Here is a 17,922-nt window from a genome sequence, read left to right as displayed (position 1 = left end):
CTTGAACTCAAAACTACTTGCTTCAAATTGTCTGGGATGCACTCTCCTTTAACGAATTCTTGTCACCCTGTTAACTTCAAAAATTATCTGCCCCAGTTTCACACAGTCCGGGCTTCAAATGATCTCAAAATCCCTTTACTTACTTCCCTCAAATGTCCCTATCATCTTAAAATGGTTTTATTGCTTCATGATTTGACTAACTTTTAAGACCAGGCCTAGAAGTATGCGTGCATGTCATGTCACTAGAGCCAGCATGAGAAAAAAACTATAAAAGGAGAAGAGAACTAAACAAAAAATGACCAGAAATAACAAAAAACAGAAAATTGCATTAGACAGACGGTGAAAGGGTTTGAACAACAAGACAAGCAAAATAAACTAGGGTACAACCCTAGAACAAAACCAGACAGCACTAAATGAGTTGCTACGACTAAACAAACTAGGCAAAATAAAAGGATAGAAGAGTTTGAGACACACGGCAATATCCAGATTACAACCCTGAAATAACCTGAACAACAGAAATGACAACAAAATGAACCACCAAGACTCCTCCCTGGCTAGCCAAGAAAGGAGCGTCTTTCCAATTACCAAGCTCGGCATCTTAGCCAATGAGTTCCACATCAATATTGCTAAGACAACTACCAATTTTATTATTATTAACTTCAAGAAGTAGCTCATTGGCTCCTTTGACGAAACCTTCGCCATTGCAAACTATCCCAACAATCTGTATATTGTCATGTACCCGTAGAGGATTATGTGTGACACTTGGGGTATTACTGCCTTGGACCACAATTATTCCTTCTTGAATCATTCTTTCTATTTCCCTCTTCAAAGCACAATAATCTTCAACATTGTTGCCCTGGGCATTGGAATGGTATTCACACCTTTTAGTAGGGTCAAAGCTTCTTGCACGTGGGTCTATGTAATTTATAGGAATAGGTGTAATCATGTCTCAAGGCTTTAATATCTCAAACAAGCTTGCATAGGACTCTCCTATTGGTGTAAAATTATCTTTCAGCCTTTGTTCCCTTCTAAACCCTTGCATTGAATATGGGTTATAGGGCACTTGAAAATTTTGTGGGGGCTGATGGGGATTCTGCTGTGCTCGTGCTCACCTTTTGGAGAGACCCAGTGGTTGGATAGATGGCCGGACGTTGTTCGGTGGATAGTACTGGGGTGGATTATGTGGATATCGGGGATATTCATGGGGTCGTCATTGAGGCTGAAAGCGTTTAGCAGGAATGCCCACTGGATCCTATCATTGGCGGGGCTCAGCAACATCTTTTCTATCAATGGGAGGACTGTCCCGAGTAACTTGTTCGTTCCATCTGAACCAAAATTCCCTAAAACTTTCCTTGGGTTTCTTTTCTATCTAGGATAGGGAGGAGCGGTCTGGGACAATGTCTATATTGTATTGAAAGTGTCGCACACAATCTTGAGTCATGTCATACCATGTATGCCACTTACCGACATCTTGACCAGTATGCCATTCTAAGCTTCCCCAGTCAGGCTCTCGCTAAAATATGTCATCAGCAACTCGTCTTTCCCGCCAACACTTCTCATTTCACTGCAATAACCCCTCAAATGGGCTACTGGATTTCCACGCCCATCATACAATTTAAACTTTGGCAACTTAAACCCTTTCAGCTTTCTGGATATCTAATATTGCTCCACTGTCTTAGCAAGCTTTGCAATCTCACCGAGAGGTTCAAAATAAGGAGCATAAGAGTATGGACCCGAGACCTTGAAAATTGGTTCTGGAGCATAGTATTGGGCATCGGGAATTTTGAGCACAGTCTCTCTAGAGGATCGAGGAAAGGTAGTAGGTGGGTGAGCTACAAAAACACGAGTGGTCAAAAGAGCAGGATATGAGGTGGTTCTGGGGGTGGAGTGTGAAAAGGTTGTGGGGAGATATCCTGGACTTGTGACAGTGGCGGAATGGTGACAAGGCTTTCAGTGTAGTAAGTGGGAACTGATTGTGGAGGACGCCCACTAATCCAGGCTTGGTATATTTCGGCCATCTATCTTTTCAACCTTAATACCTCTTCTTTCAACTCAGATTCTTATTCAACAATTCCCTTAGACGAGTCAATAGTCTCTGTGTCCAAGTCTTTGCTAGCCATGGCTACCTTGCTCTTTGACCTTGTGTTGTATGGATGAGTTACTTAAGAACCACAAACCAACCACCCTTCTGCTCAATGAAGATAACAAAAGGAACAAAATGGGGTCATCCAGTTAGCATTAGGGCATTTAACAGCTAAAAAATATCACATTGCGTGCAATGCACCTAGCAACTATTAACAGTTCTAGAATGACTTCGAGGGTCACAAGGTCACTTGGCATCATCCTAATTTTGTTCATTTCAATCTTCTTTTTTCTTTTTTTTCTAGCACTTTTTGGCTTGCTCATTTTCCTTCCTCTTTTTTCTTCTAATGATCACTCTTTTCTTTCCTCGCATTTCTGACATCCCATAATTTCACCCCCTTTTTTATTCTTTTTTTTCTTTTTCTTTTAATAAAATAAAATTAATGATTCGATCGAACCCCATGTAGGTTGCTTATGTATCATAATGTCGTATGAATCAGATCTTTGCGTAGTTCGGAAAGATCAGGAATAAAGTAAACAAACTAACGTTCTTTTTTTTTTTTATCTTAATGACTACTTTCATGAGAAAAGAGAAATAAAAGAATCAAATCCTTTTGTTTTTGAATTTTTAAGACTTAATGTTCTATAACCTATTCCAAACTCAAGCTTAACGAGCATATATTTTTCTCCTTTTTTTTTTTGAAACAAATGCTCTATGGGAATTTATTAAGAAAAACAAAACCTAGAAGAGAAAAATATTTTTTCATTCTTTTTTTAGGAAGGAAATCTAAAGAATAAACCAAAGAAAAATATTTTGAATTTTCGTTTGATATCCCTGAAGAAAGATTTCGAAACGAGAAATGAACAAGATAAAAAATATTTTTAGATTTTAGTTTTTGATTACCTAAGGAAGAAACTTTAAAGATAAACAAAAGATAAAATGTCATTTTTTTCTTTTATGTACAATATCCTAAAGTTCTAGTGAAAATAAAAAGATTTTTTTTCTATTCATTTTTCATTAATTTTCCAAAGAAGAACCTCAAAAAAAATCTCTTTGGATTTTTGAATTAATATCTCAAAGAAAACTTTTAAAGAGGTACTAATAGAAAATTCTCTTCTTTTTTTTTTGAAATTTTAGTCCTAATATACTAAAGGAAATATAAAAATAATTTTTTATTTGAGTTCTAGATATTAATTTCCTAAGGAAAACCATAAAAGATTTTTTTGAACTTCTAGAGTTAGTATTCTAAAGAAAACTTTTAACAGAAATAAAAAACGCAAAATCTCTTTTTTTGGATTTTTGATTTATAACACATTTTTTTTTCAAATACAAAATAGAAAGTACAATAACAAATGATTCGACATTATTGTACAAAACTAGAAAGTAAAAGACAACATAAAATGAAAAACAAACTCAAAACATATAAAATAAAAAACAATCTCCTTAAACAACTCCTGAATGAGAGATCTTGACTGGATGGTCCTAAGGCGTCTGTCATACCCAAACTCCGGTAAGTAGATCCACACCTGTATGAGAAAACTTTAAACAACACTATGTGAGACAATAACACTCCCTATTAGACACATACACGACATGATTGAGGCTATTTTTGCAAAAATAACCTATGTGGCTAAAAGTGAGTAGAAATGCTAGATTTTGCTAAGACCCCGCGAATCCAAGAACCTAAGACTCACTAGGAAGACCGGACCCTATGTGAGCTGCCTACGTATCACGCCTCGAAAGACAAGAATCAGGTATGCGTAGTTCGGGCAGATTGAATACGGCCGAAAATAAAAAAATAACTAATTTAGAGAAAAGATATTTTTGTCTTTTTTTTTTTTTTGAAAAATGATGAAACATGTATACTCTTTTTGGATTTTGTTTTCCCCTTTCTTTTGATTTTCAAAAAATGATGAAAAAGTGCAAAAACTTTTTTTTTTTTTCATTTTTCACGTGTTTTTCTCTTTTTCTTAACAAAAATGTGACAGAAAAACACAACTGGGTCCTATTTGCTTTATTTTCACACTTCACCCTCTCTTTTTTCTTGTTTTTTTTTTCTTTTTCATTTGCCCTCAGTTATCATTGGTCTACCAAATGACCCTTTTACCCTTGAAGATTGCAACATGTAGCACGTATGATACATCAAGATGGTTTTTTATTTTTGGGTACACCTATCCTAGACGGATCCAACCCCTGTGTTAATTCCCCTAAGTCAAATGCACATGATGAAAACAAACATTTCTACTAGGGATCCGGCATGAGGCTGTATTTTTCTAGATTTAAATCATGGGGTTGTGTTCTAGACCTGGCTTACCCAAGCGGACAACTCGAGCCGAAGAGGGGGCAACATACCGGGAGCACTGAAGTTTACCCGGTCTTGTTGCTGGCCCAGCCCCGTTCTTATTTGGTATAACTTTTACAGAAAAAGCGGGCCACACGAACGTGCGCACCATTTTTAAAAGACTTAGAGGGATGGCGTAAGAAGACAGTTATATACAATTCAAATAATATCAAAGCGGTAAATAGACAGCAATTAGCACAAAAGGTTCACAAAATACAGTAACATCAACAAATAAATAAAGCCAAGTAAAAATCATATTAACAAGCTCGAATTCTTGAACCCTGAACCAGAGATTCTGGGGGTATAAGAGAGTTTTTTCCAATTAAAGTGACAATCGAAATAGGATTATTTAAATTAAAATTAGAGTCACCACTTAGGATAATTTATAGTGTCCAAAGTCACGGGTTAAAATCCCGAATCGAGGAAGTTGACTCTATTTACGGTCTACGAACACAGAAATCTGGGTAAGGAATTTTGTTAACCCGGGAGAAGGTTTTAGGCATTCCCGAGTTCCGTGGTTCTAGTACAGTCGCTTTGATCATACTTGGCTTATTAAAATTGTCTAATCACTTATTTTAGAACCTATGTGCATTTGCCTCTTTTAATTAAGAATTATCTTTAAACAGGTCATGCGCACGTGTACCTATTTGTTTGGTGCGTCAAAATCATGTCACGCGAATGTGTCCATAATTAATAACGCTTTATTAATATTAAAAATATTTGGTCAAAGTTGCACGAACTCATACTATGATTCTGTTTTTAAAATCGTAATTATGTCATGCGAACGTGTACACAACCATAATGGTGGATTAAGTTGCGCGTAAAACAAACTTCGATGTATATTAATTTATTCACCTCTTAAAACCCAAACCCAACTAATATCTTGTTCTAGCATTGGAGTACAATTAGCAAACTTGACAAAAAGGAACTAAAATAAAGAATTGTGATTTTTTATCATTCAAAACAGCAAAACAAGTAGAATCTACTTATGACAGAATTAACTAAGTTTAGACCTACTAATCGATGGGCTAAATGTAAAGGAATCAACATATGAATTCACCTCTTTAAACAACTAAGATAATCATATTTTTTTTATCGTTGACCCCATGAAGTGATTACTAATTGACCACTCTTAATAAAGTTATCAGCCAACAAACTAAAACAAATACACCATTTTGAACATATTATAAATTGATAGTGACACAAGCAAAACAATCTTATATCAACCATGATCATCCAAACCTTTAGCAAGAACACGCAGATGAAGCTTAAGAGGATGATGAAGTGAGAAATAGACCTTTAAGAAACAGCTTTACACTCGCGAATGGAATTCGAACCAGAAATCGATAGATAGTACCTCGACGCACGACTGAAATGGACTCCGTGCACAACGACCTCGAATAGAGCTTTGATGGTGAACCTCGAGCAGACCCCAAACTTTGCAACAAAAACTCCTAACCTCGAGCAGACCCCAGATCTGTCGCTTTCGTAAGCAAAATAGACCTCCACATGGTTGCTTCAAATTGATGGATTCTTCTTTAGAAGTGTTATTTTAATGTGCTATGTTTTGGATTCAACTATCGATTTGGAATAGAAGGTCTAAGGGAACTACTTTATCTCTCTTGGGGCTGCATGGAGTTCGGTCTTATTTCAAGTTTATTGTGTTGATGCTTCTCTTTGTATTGTGTGTTCAAGCTTCCATGGAAATGTCTGCTTCTCCTCTCACCAAGGAGATCGGTTGCTCGGGGGTGGGGGTCGTTTTTGGGTGTTCAGCGGCGCTCCTCACGTCTTAGGCATCTAGGTCTATTTTTTGTACTGTTTTGGATGATTGTAGAGTGTAGGGATATAGGTTTTTGTACGGTTTTTAGGTTAAGGGGTATGAGGCTAGGAATTATGGGCTAGATCCAAAAATTAGGCCTAAAAACGAGTCGTTTGAGCCCAAATTTTATTCCTTTTTCCCGTGAACAAGACTAAAAATATGACCTCATTTACCAATTAATCCTTCTTAGATAAAATAACTATTAAAATAAGATTGACCATTAAAACAAAACTATTTTTTGTATTTTTCAAGATTAAAAATGACGACAAAACGTTAATGAAACTATTTTTGTAATTTTCATTTTCTTGTAATAAACTAAAGTAAAAGAGTCAAAATTAGTTGAAAAAGCAATATTAGGCTTAAATTAAATATTTACATGCTAAAATATAAAAAATCATGGGGAGGGTCAAAAATCACATGTCTACACCGAGGGCCTCAGGTGAATTTCGGGTGGTTAACGGACCAATTCTTGATTTTTGAGAGTTGCAGATTTTTATTCTGTTCTGTTGCAGAGATTTGTTATTTGTGTTCGTGAGAGGGTCTCACATTCGTGAAGGGTTGTTGAGAGGGGCAGCTGGTTGTTCTTCGCATTCGCGATGAAATTCCGGCGTTCGCGAAGGTTCTTGAGTTAAGGCTATGTGTCCGCGATGAGTGTTCTGCGTTTGCGTAGGGTCGGCTATTTGGTCTTCTCATTCGTGGTTGGGCCCTCGCGTTCGCGATGTAAGGAATTATGGTCAGTGAAGCTTGGTGCTTCGCGAATGCAAGGGTGCTGTCGCGTTCGCGATGAAGAAATACCTGGACAGTCAGTTTATATTTTTAAAATCGAGGGTTTTAGTTCAATATCACAAAAACCATTGGAGATCTCGGGAGAAGGTTAAATTTGAGGAGATTTTTAGTGGAGAATTGGGGTAAGTATTCTTCACTCATATTTGGTTTAATTCCATGATTTAGTCTTAAATTTCATCATTTAATTTGAGAAATTAAAGTGAAAATTGGGAAAAATGGAAGAAAAATTTCAGAATTCTTTTGGGGATTTGAATGGGCATTTGATGTCGGATTTTAATGATTTTGGCATTTATAGACTCGTGAGAGTGTATGGATTCTATTGATGTGATTTTTATTAGATTTTGAGATGTGGGCTCGGGGGTCGTGGTTGGCCGAATTCGGAATTTTTGATGTAAACTAGTTATTTTCGAGTGGGCTTTGTCCCCTTAGCATATCTTGATTGTATTGTCACACCTCTTTTTCACCATCCCCGGAAGGGGTAGAAGGGAGTTTTTCCAACTAAAGTGACAATAATCGAAACGGGATTATTTATATTAAAATCAGAGTCGCCACCTGGGATAATTTATGGTGTCCCAAGTCACCGGTTTAAAATCCCGAATCAAGGAAGTTTAACTCTTATTTATGGTCTGCGAATACAGAAATCTGGTTAAGGAATTCTGTTTACCCGGGAGAAGGTGTTAGGCATTTCCGGGTTCCGTGATTTGAGCACGGTCGCTCAACTATTATTATTGGCTTAATTATCTTATTAATTACATTTTTTACCTATTATGCATTTTTAGCTTTTCATCGCTTTTTAATTATTTATGGAATTATTTCGGAATAAGTTACGATTATCGTACACTTGTTTATTTGGTACACATTGCGGATCATGTCACGGAAACCATACCCACGATTTACAACATGTTTATATTATTAACAATATTAGTTGTTGTGGCCGGGTCACATAAATGTACCACCAGATTTTAGAAATTAAGTATCACAACTACGTCACGAGAACCGCACCCGTAGATATAAAAATTTATTTAATTAACGCACCTAATGCAAACTACAAAAGTTCAAGGCATTTTCTACATTAGTTAAGATGATTAATATGAGGGCCATAGATTATATGATTCAAATGTATGAATGGCACGCCTCAGTTTTGTTAAAGGAAAAGTATTCAACTAAATGAACTACGTATATTCATATTTAAACGAATTTGAGATTAAGTATCACAACCACGCCATGGAAACCATAGTCGTAGTTGTGATGATATAGTTACGTGCCTAAAGCAAGCTACGAGATTCATGAACTTTTAAAATTAACTCTAACATTAATGACCGGCTACGGATTATGATTGAACACTCAACATTAATACATGCTTTTGATCTTCTGAATTGTTGGGCCCAAATAAAGAGCCAATCACGCCACTTAAAATACCAACGCTGAAAAAATTGTTGGGCTCGCAATCAGAACAAATCAGTATACATCTTGACACAAAAACTAAATCTGAGTTCTAAAATTCACGTGTTTACAATGATTGCCTTTATACTCTAACACAAGTCTACTGATATATTACACAGAACAAATGACTAGTAGAGGAAAAGATAGATACTAAAAAACGAGTGCAAACATATCAGCCTTGATACAGGTACCATCATATTCATTTCCATTTCAGGGATTCAAAGGTGTACCTGGATATAGCAAACAAAAGAAACAAAATATACTTGAAGTCATCTTAGGGCATCAACACATTAACTGATTCAACACCAAGGAACAACAATGAAAATCAATCTAAACAGCTTTAAACCAGCCTCATTTCAGCTTAGAAGTTGAGAGAAGTTCCCAGTAAATACCATTTCCAAAAATTTCAAAGAGGAGAAATCCAACTCAAGCTATAATGAAAGAAAAATTTCTGCCGTTTTTTTATCTTTGATGTTCTCGTTTTCTCCCCTAGAATTCAGGGAAATGAGACTCTTTATAGAGGAGTATTAGGGCAGTAGAGATTGATTTTTTCTTTTACTATTACCCCTCCCCCATTTCTCTTTTTGTTCAATTCAGACCCTATATTCAAGCCTGTTTGTTAATCCACCAAGTTTCCACCTTCCTACAACCTTCCTACATGGTTAGGAAAGATTCTTTCTATTCAATTCTCCTAATTACCCATTAAAAGGTTTGATAATTACTTTAACCTACCATGCATTTGAACCAATATGCCCCAGATGTCTTTGGGCTTCTGCATCAACAAGCCTCAACAATCTCTTTGGGCTTCTTGCACTAGCCAGCCCACTTTCAAATCTAAGCGAAAAAATTCACAAGAAATCAAAACTAACCAAGTTCTAAACCTTACCAACATCAGACCTTCTAACGAAGCAGAAACAAAAGAAAAAGAGTAAAATGAGAGAAATAAATTAACAAGTACTAACAAAGAGATTAACTGTACTTCTTAACCTATTATTACCAAATTAATCAACTGAAAACTCATGTTTTCTAAACCTAACTGATATAAAGAGGAAGATAAGCACCCCGACCAGATTGATGGCTCAAAGATGACATCCGGCGAGAAAACCTCAACCCATGGTGTGAACTGTAACATAAGCATTGGCCGAAATTTCTTCAATGGCTTGTGCTCTTTGTCACAGTCCTCAACACAAGTCAAGAACGAAGAAGAAACACAAGCTTGAAGTAGAGACACATCAGAGATTGTTATCCCAGAATTTGGCTGTCATGCATAAATCGAAACTTCAACCAATTGGATCCTCCCATAGAAACTAATTGTTTTGCACATGTTCAACATCAAGAAGAGGACATATTGGGAGGAAATTACACAAAAAGGGATGAAAAGGACTTTATTGTTGTTTCAGATTTCTTTTTTAAGGAAGCTGAATAATTTTTGGAAATAAATAGCAATGGATTGGGAATGAAGGGATGATGAGGGTTATATGCTCAAGATTTGAGGGGTTTTGGAGACCAACCGCCGCCACTGGCGATTTTCGATGGGCGGCGGACGGCGGTGAGATACAAAGGGTTAAGGAGAAGATGGCAACAGTCTTAGGTTATTCTGAGGATGTTTGGACATCTTTAAACGAGTGGGATGAGGCTTTACTGGCCATTGGATGAGAGAAAATGAAGGGTCGGGATTAACTTTTGCTTGTTTTAACTCAAAACGACGTAGTCTCGTACTCATACTATGTCGTTTCAGACGTCTCAGGGACTGAAGGGTTTGAAATGGGTAAATGTGCCGGACCGGATATATTTGGATAGTGGGCCTGGGTTTGGAAGGATTTGTGCGAAATTGGCCCAAATTCAAAGTTAAACTAAACCTTTTCCTAATTCCTTTTTTTTCTTTTTGTTTTCTTTTTCTTTCTTTAATTTATTAAAAATATAGATTACATCCTAAATTAATCTAACCTGCAAAATTAAGCTAATTATCTATTTAAAATAGTTATAAAAAATCGTTGCTCCTAGATTAAAAGAGAAAATTACTAATCTAAAATTGAAAGCTAAAAATGTAAAAGTGAACCAATTTTTTGTGATTTTTATCTTAATAAATAATTAATTAACTAATTATCCTAAAAATATTAAACAAAACCTCAATGCAATGCATGGTATTTTTGGTATTTTTCATGATTTTAATAAAAGTAAACATGCACAGAAATGCAAACAATTAACAAAAAAATCCTACAAAATCGTATAAAATTGCAAACAATTGGAAAAAATCTATTTCTTTAATTTGAAGGAGTATTTCACCAAGGGTAAAAATAACGTGCTCACAGCTGTCCCTCTTTGCTCGAAAACACGAAGAGTTTTTGGGCAAAGATAAAGTGAGCGGATACGAGCGATTTTTGCCCGTTTGAATATCTGTGGGAAGTCCTTGGCTATAAAGGAATTAGGTCAATGTAGTTTGGGAAGTTTTGGTAACTAGGACTACCGAAAAGCTGTGACTTCACTGTTGCTGCAGCTGCTATTACTTGCTGAACCCCTTATTACACCGAGGCAAAATAATAATAAAAAACTAAGCTAAACTATGATCTATCAATTACAAGAATCCTATCTACCATCTTCAAACTTGGTCTTGCTGCTTCTACAGTTCTGTTGTGCATCTTGAACTATTGACATGTACACTCGAGGCAAATTTCTGTTGTTGCAAATGCGAATTGAATTCTGAAATGGGTTCCCTTATTTTTCAGGTGGGTGCCTGATCGCCAAAACTTGAACTGTATTCCCTTGTCCTCCAGGTGGGCGTCTGATTACCAAAACTTGAACTGTATTCCCTTGTTCTCAATGTAGGTCCCTGATTTCCAAAACTTGAACTGTATTCCCTTGTTCTCCAGGTGGGCGCCAAATTGCTAAAACTTGAATTGTATTCCCTTGTTCTCCAGGTGGGCGCCGGATTGCCAAAACTTGAACTGTATTCCCTTGTTCTCCAGGTGGGCGCGTGATTTCCAAAACTTAAATTGTATTCCCTTGTTATCCAAGTGAGTGCTTAATTTCCAAAACTTGAACTGTATTCCCTTGTTCTCCAGGTGGGCGCCCGTTTACCAAAAACTTAAAATGTATTCCCTTGTTCTCCAGGTGGGCACCTGATTGCCAAAACATGAAATGTATTCCCTTATTCTCCAGGTGGGCGCCTGATTGCCAAAATATAAACTGCATTCCCTTATTCTCCAGGTGGGCTCCTGATTACAAAAAACTTGAAATGTATTCCCTTGTTCTCCAGGTGGGCGCCTAATTGCCAAAACTTGAACTGTATTCCCTTGTTCTCCAGGTGGGCGCCTGATTCCCAAAACTTGAAATGTATTCCCTTGTTCTCCTGGTAGATGCCTGATTGCCAAAACTCGAACTGTATTCCCTTGTTCTCTAGGTGGGCGCCTGATTACCAAAAACTTGAAATGTATTCCCTTGTTCTCCGGTGGATGCCTGATTGCCAAAACTCGAACTGTATTCCCTTGTTCTCCAGGTGGGCGCCTGATTACCAAAAACTTAAAATGTATTCCCTTGTTCTCCAGGTGGGCACCTGATTAGAAAAACTTGAACTGTATTCCGTTGTTCTCCATGTGGGCACCTAATTGTAAAAACTTGAACTGTATTCCCTTGTTCTCCAGGTGGGCTCTTGATTACAAAAAACTTGAAATATATTGCCTTGTTCTCCAGTTGGGCGCTTGATTGACAAAACTTGAACTGTATTCCCTTGTTCTCCAGGTGGGCGCCTAATTACCAAAAACTTGAAATGTATTCCCTTGTTCTCCAGGTGGGCGCCTAGTTGCCAAAACTTGAACTGTATTCCCTTGTTCTCCAGGTGGGCGCCTGATTGCCAAAACCTTGAAATGTATTCCCTTGTTCTCCTGGTGGATGCCTGATTGCCAAAACTCGAATTGTATTCCCTTGTTCTCCAGGTGGGCTCTTGATTACAAAAAACATGAAATATATTGCCTTGTTCTCCAGGTGGGCACCTGATTGCCCAAACTCGAACTGTATTCCCTTGTTCTCCAGGTGGGCACCTGATTACAAAAAACTTGAAATGTATTTCCTTGTTCTCCAGGTGGGCGCCTAATGGCCAAAACTTGAACTGTATTCCCTTATTCTCCGGGTGGGCGCCTGATTGCCAAAACATGAACTCTATTCCCTTGTTCTCTAGGTGGGCGCCTTATTACAAAAATCTTTGAATGTATTCCCTTGATCTCCAGGTGGGTGTCTGTTTGCCAAAACTCGAACTGTATTCCTTTGTTCTCCAGATGGGCATCTGATTACCAAAAACTTGAATTGTATTCCCTTGTTCTACAGGTGGGCACCTGATTACAACCAAACAGACAAAACAAAAGAATGCTTTCTGCCCCAGTTTGTTATCAGGGCACATCGATGAGTGTTAATCAAATCATGTTACCCCATAGCCCTAAGAATTTAAAAACTAAAGCCCACTATCCAGGAGGGCTCTGGCAATTGAAATTAAATCCCTTCTTAAAAGTGAAAACCTCAAAGCCAACTTATATTTCCTAAAGGTAGAGCTTATGCTAAATCTTGTTATCTATGAAGGTATTGGAATTCAACTAAGTCCCATTATCCAGGAGGGTCCTGAGAACCTTTAAAAATTTAATCCCATTATGCAGGAGGGCCCTGAAAATTTTAAATTAAGCCCCATTATCCAGGAAGGTCCTGAAGTTTTACGGTCGAACCTGTCTGGTACATGCTTTCCTCATGGAGGGTTCCTCTGGAACAAACGAAATTTCCTGCCCTTATTTCAATCAAAGAAAATTTTATCAGATTTAAAATGTGGTGGTTAATTTGTGGCATTCTTACTGAAGGTAGCCTTTCCACTGCCGTGCTTTGTTCTGAATGGCTACCTTGGACTGGCAAATAATTATTTGACTTTCTGACTGAATCTCACCTACAGGACCCTGAATGACCTGAGTGACCTACACTCAACCCGCTGTTTTACATTTCTATCCTTCCAATTTGAACCTCTGCATCTTCCTCAAAATTTACAAACCACTCGACCACTTGAACTTTCATTAACACCTTATTTTCCATTTTTGCATTGTGCTATTTCTGGTATGTTTTGGACGTACTTTGCTTTGTGCAATTTGGAAGATGGTAGTAAGCTTTGAAATCTTTCCTTACTTGCTTAATCAAGGTTTACATTGGAAAAGCCTTAGAGAAATAAACCCAAAAGAAATGAAATGCAATAACTTTGAGAATTAGGAATAAAGAAGAAAATTTGAAACAGAATGACTGTTTGAGGGAGAAAAGGAAAAGAGACTTATCTGAGTGAGGAGAGACTTATCTGAGTGAGGATCTGACACCAATGATCATGACATGCATTTCGGATTAATCACCCCAGCCTGTTCAACCAATCACCTTTTAGTTGTCATACTTTATGCCCCTGGATTTCCATATTCCAATCTCTTTGCAAAGTCACCAACAAACCTCTCTCATTTGTTCATTTCTCAATTCACTATCGCCTTACGGTACCTGTGAAGGTTTTCACCGATAAGACTCTCTCATTTTGATTTCTCTTATCTTTCCATCGACCTACGGTGCCCGGGAGGGTTTTCACCAATAGGACTCTCTCATTTTCTCATTTGACTTGTGCAGAACGGAGTGTTGCTCCTGATGCGAATCTTACCTCTATCTCGCTTGACTTGACATTCTCAAATATTGGTAAGAAGGTCTTTCTTTGGACTGCAATGTGGGCTTTTCGATGGGGTTAGAAAGAAAGGATATCATAAAGGCTCAAAACAACTTGAATGAGTTCAAAATTACAACTTTTGGAATCAGATCTTTTACAAAACCACAACTTCTGTCCCAATTTCTTTGCTTGGGGACTTTTGAATTTTTATTTTGATGGGACTAAACTGTGAGGCTACCTACTATCCTTAAAAGGAATCAGGTCGAACGTAGTTCATGTCATAGGAATTGCTTTGTTGTTGTTACTTTTCTCTTTTCTTTTTCTTTCTCTTTTTTTTCTTTTCTTTTCTTCTTTTTTTTTCTTTTCCATTCTTTTCTTTCTCTTTTTCTCTTCTCATTTCCTCTTTTTCTTCTTTATTTACCTTTTGTGTCCGTGTTTTTAAACTATGCTACTAATTCCATAAGAGGGGTATGAAAGAAAATAAATAAGGCTCAAAGGAGTAATAAAGGATAAGGTATTTAGATAGCAGAATAAAATGCCTTCGTCATTCCAATCTTCGAAACATGCCAAGTACAAAAAACAATTAGACAAACCAAAGAAATCATACATAATATATTTTGACTGCATCAGAATTGATGGTCATATCTACACATTTGCCTTCTATATCTGTTAAATATAAAGCACCATTGGACAACACTCTTGTTACAATGAACGGCCCCTGCCAATTTGAGGCGAACTTGGCTTTCGCTTCAGCTTGATGTGGAAGGATGCGTTTTAATACATGCTGACCCACTTCAAATTTCCGTGGACTCACCTTCTTGTTGTATGCTCTTGCCATTCTCTTTTGATACAAGTGGCCATGACACACTGCTGCCAATCGTTTCTCGTCAATCAAACTCAATTGCTCCAAACGGGTTTTGACCTAGTCATCATCATCAATTTTGGCTTCAGCAACAATCTGAAGGGATGAAATTTTAACTTTCATGGGTATTACTGCTTCAGTGCTATATACCAACAAATAAGGAGTTGCACCTACTGAAGTGCGAATAGTAGTGTGATAACCCAGCAAAGCAAAGGACAACTTTTCATGCCATTGCCTGGAACCTTGCACCATTTTCCGAAGTATCTTTTTTATGTTCTTGTTGTCTGCCTCGACTGCTCCATTCGCCTTGAGGCGATAAGGGGTGGAATATCGATGCGTAATATTAAACCGTTGACATACTTTTTTCATCAAATGACTATTAAGATTAGCACCATTATCTGTGATAATCACTTTTGGGACTCCGAATCGACAAATGATATTTGAATGAACAAAGTCGACCACTGCCTTCTTGGTCACAGATTTGAAAGTCTTAGCTTCAACCCACTTAGTGAAATAATCGATGGCCACCAGAATGAACCTGTGACTATTTGATGCCGGGTGCTCAATTGGTCCAATAACATCCATGCCCCAAGCAACAAAGGGCCATGGTGCAGACATTGTATGCAACTCAGATGGCGGAGAATAAATCAAGTCTCTGTGTACCTAGCATTGATGACATTTGCACACAAAGCTAATGCAATCTCGCTCCATAGTGAGCCAATAATACCCTACTTGAAGAATTTTCTTTGCCAGAACATATCCATTCATATGTGGCCCGCAAACCCCGGAATGCACTTCTGCCATGATAGTCGTGGCTTGTTTAGCATCTATGCACCTCAATAGCCCAAGATCTGGAGTTCTTTTGTACAAAATTCCCCCGCTCAAGAAAAATCCATTAGCCAAATGCCAAATTGTTCTCTTTTGATCATCTGTGAATTGTACCGGATATACCCCCATCCTGATGTATTCCCTGATATCATGGAACCACGGTTCACTATCAAGTTCTTTCTCAACCATATTATAATAGGCATGCTGATCACGAACTTGAATATGCAAAGGGTCGACATTAGCTTTGTCCGAATGGTGCAGCATTGACGCCAAGGTAGCGAAAGCATCAGCGACCTCAATATGAATCCTTGGAATATGCCTGAATTCTATTAATCGAAATTGTTGACAAAGATCATGCAAACATTGTCGATACGGTATGAGCTTTAAATCTCGAGTCTCCCATTCTCCTTGAATCTAGTGCACCAAAATATTCGAGTTTCCTAAGACCAAGACTTCTTGGACTCCCATATCTATAGCTAACCTCAATCCCAAAATGCATGCCTCATACTCAGCCATGTTGTTGGTATAATAGAAACGAAGCTGGGCTGTAATAGGGTAGGGATGCCCTATTTCAGAAATGAGCACAACCCATATTCCAACACCTTTTATGTTAGCGACTCCATCAAAGAAAAGTTTACAACCTTGTTTTTCAACCTGCTCCACCTTGTCAATATGCATCACCTCTTCATCGGGAAAATAAGTTCTCAATGGTTCATACTCTTCATTTACTAGATTCTAGGCCAAATGATCAGCCAATGCTTGGGCTTTCATCGCGGTCTGAGTCACATAGATGATGTAAAACTCTGTGAGCAAAATCTGTCAGTTTGCAAGTCTTCCTATGGGCATAGGCTTCTGAAAGATATACTTTAGAGGATCCAGGTGAGAAATGAGGTATGTAGTGTATGACGACAGATAGTGCTTCAACTTTTGTGCCACCCATGTCAGGGCGCAACATCTCCTTTCAAGGGGAGTATACTTAACCTCATATGATGTGAACTTCTTGCTGAGATAATAGATGGCTTTCTACTTTCTTACGATGATGTCATGTTGACCAGTACGCAACCGAACGAATTGTCCAGGACTATCAAATAAAGAATCAAAGGCCTCCCGGGTTTCGATGTGACCAACACAGGTGGGTTTGGCAAAGTACTCCTTGATCTTATCAAATGCCTCCTGGCACTCACCAGTCCATTTGAACACAACATCCTTCTTCAACAACTTAAATATTGTCTCACAAGTTATTGTGATTTGAGCAATAAACCTGCTGATGTAGTTCAATTGCCCGAGCAAAAAAATCACCTCAGTCTTGTTCCTTGGAGGTGGCAATTCTTGGATAGCTTTGATTTTGATGGGTCCAACTCAATGCCTCAACGACTAACTATGAATCTCAACAGTTTTCTAGATGGAACGCCAAATGCACACTTAGCAGGGCTGAACATAAGATTGTACCTATGCAGCCTTTGGAAAAACTTCCTCAAATCTCCGACATGGTCGGCCTGTTGCTTTGACCTTACGATCACATCATCCACATAAACCTCAATCTCCTTGTGTATCATGTCATGGAACACGGTAGTCATCGCCCTCATGTAAGTTGCCCCACCATTTTTCAAATCAAATGGCATTACCCGGTAGCAATAAGTTCCCCATGGTGTGATGAATGTTGTCTTTTCTGCATCCTCGTCGTCCATCAAGATCTGATGGTATCCCGCATAGCAATCCAAAAAAGACATGATCTCATGCTTGGAATAGTTTTCAATAAAAATGTGAATATTTGGAAATGAAAAATTATCCTTTGGACTTGTTATTTTGAGATCGCGGTAATCAATGCACACCCTGGTCTTGTCGTCCTTCTTTGGCACTAGCACAATATTAGCTAACCAAGTGGGGTATCGCATGACTCGAATGACCTTTGTGCCCAACTGCTTTGTGATTTCTTCCTTGATCTTCACACTCATGTCAGTTTTAAACTTTCTTAACATCTGCTTGATGGGATGGAATGCTGGGTAAGTGGGCAATTTGTGAACCACCAAGTCAGTACTCAGACCCGGTATGTCGTCATATGACCATGCAAAAATATCTTTATATTCAGACAATGCTT

At 37.9% G+C, this 17,922-nt stretch overlaps 1 protein-coding gene across 1 annotated transcript; it reads right to left on the bottom strand.

Annotated features, from left to right (window-relative positions):
• Positions 1-15,056: 15,056 nt before the first annotated feature.
• Positions 15,057-16,502, bottom strand: LOC138880843 (uncharacterized). The gene is made up of 3 exons (XM_070161022.1): positions 16,306-16,502; positions 15,780-16,143; positions 15,057-15,659 (listed from the first exon to the last, which is right to left on the bottom strand). The coding sequence occupies exons 1-3, from the start codon at positions 16,500-16,502 to the stop codon at positions 15,057-15,059; spliced, it is 1,164 nt and encodes a 387-aa protein (XP_070017123.1).
• Positions 16,503-17,922: the final 1,420 nt, after the last annotated feature.

The sequence above is a fragment of the Nicotiana sylvestris genome, chromosome 11, assembly GCF_000393655.2.
Source record: "Nicotiana sylvestris chromosome 11, ASM39365v2, whole genome shotgun sequence".
In the NCBI taxonomy this organism is placed as follows: domain Eukaryota; kingdom Viridiplantae; phylum Streptophyta; class Magnoliopsida; order Solanales; family Solanaceae; genus Nicotiana; species Nicotiana sylvestris.
The sequence above is the reverse complement of the archived record's forward strand: the minus strand, read 5'-3'. Positions and strand labels throughout refer to the sequence as shown.

What these genes read in the sequence shown, in the direction of transcription:
- LOC138880843 (XM_070161022.1), bottom strand. Translation starts at nt 16,502, where the DNA reads ATGCATATTGACAAGGTGGAGCAGGTTGAAAAACAAGGTTGTAAACTT. An exon ending in GCATGCATTTTGGGATTGAG is followed by an intron (nt 16,144 to 16,305) that starts GTTAGCTATAGA and finishes AATAGAATTCAG; the next exon opens with GCATATTCCAAGGATTCATA. An exon ending in TGGCAGAAGTGCATTCCGGG is followed by an intron (nt 15,660 to 15,779) that starts GTTTGCGGGCCA and finishes CATCAATGCTAG; the next exon opens with GTACACAGAGACTTGATTTA.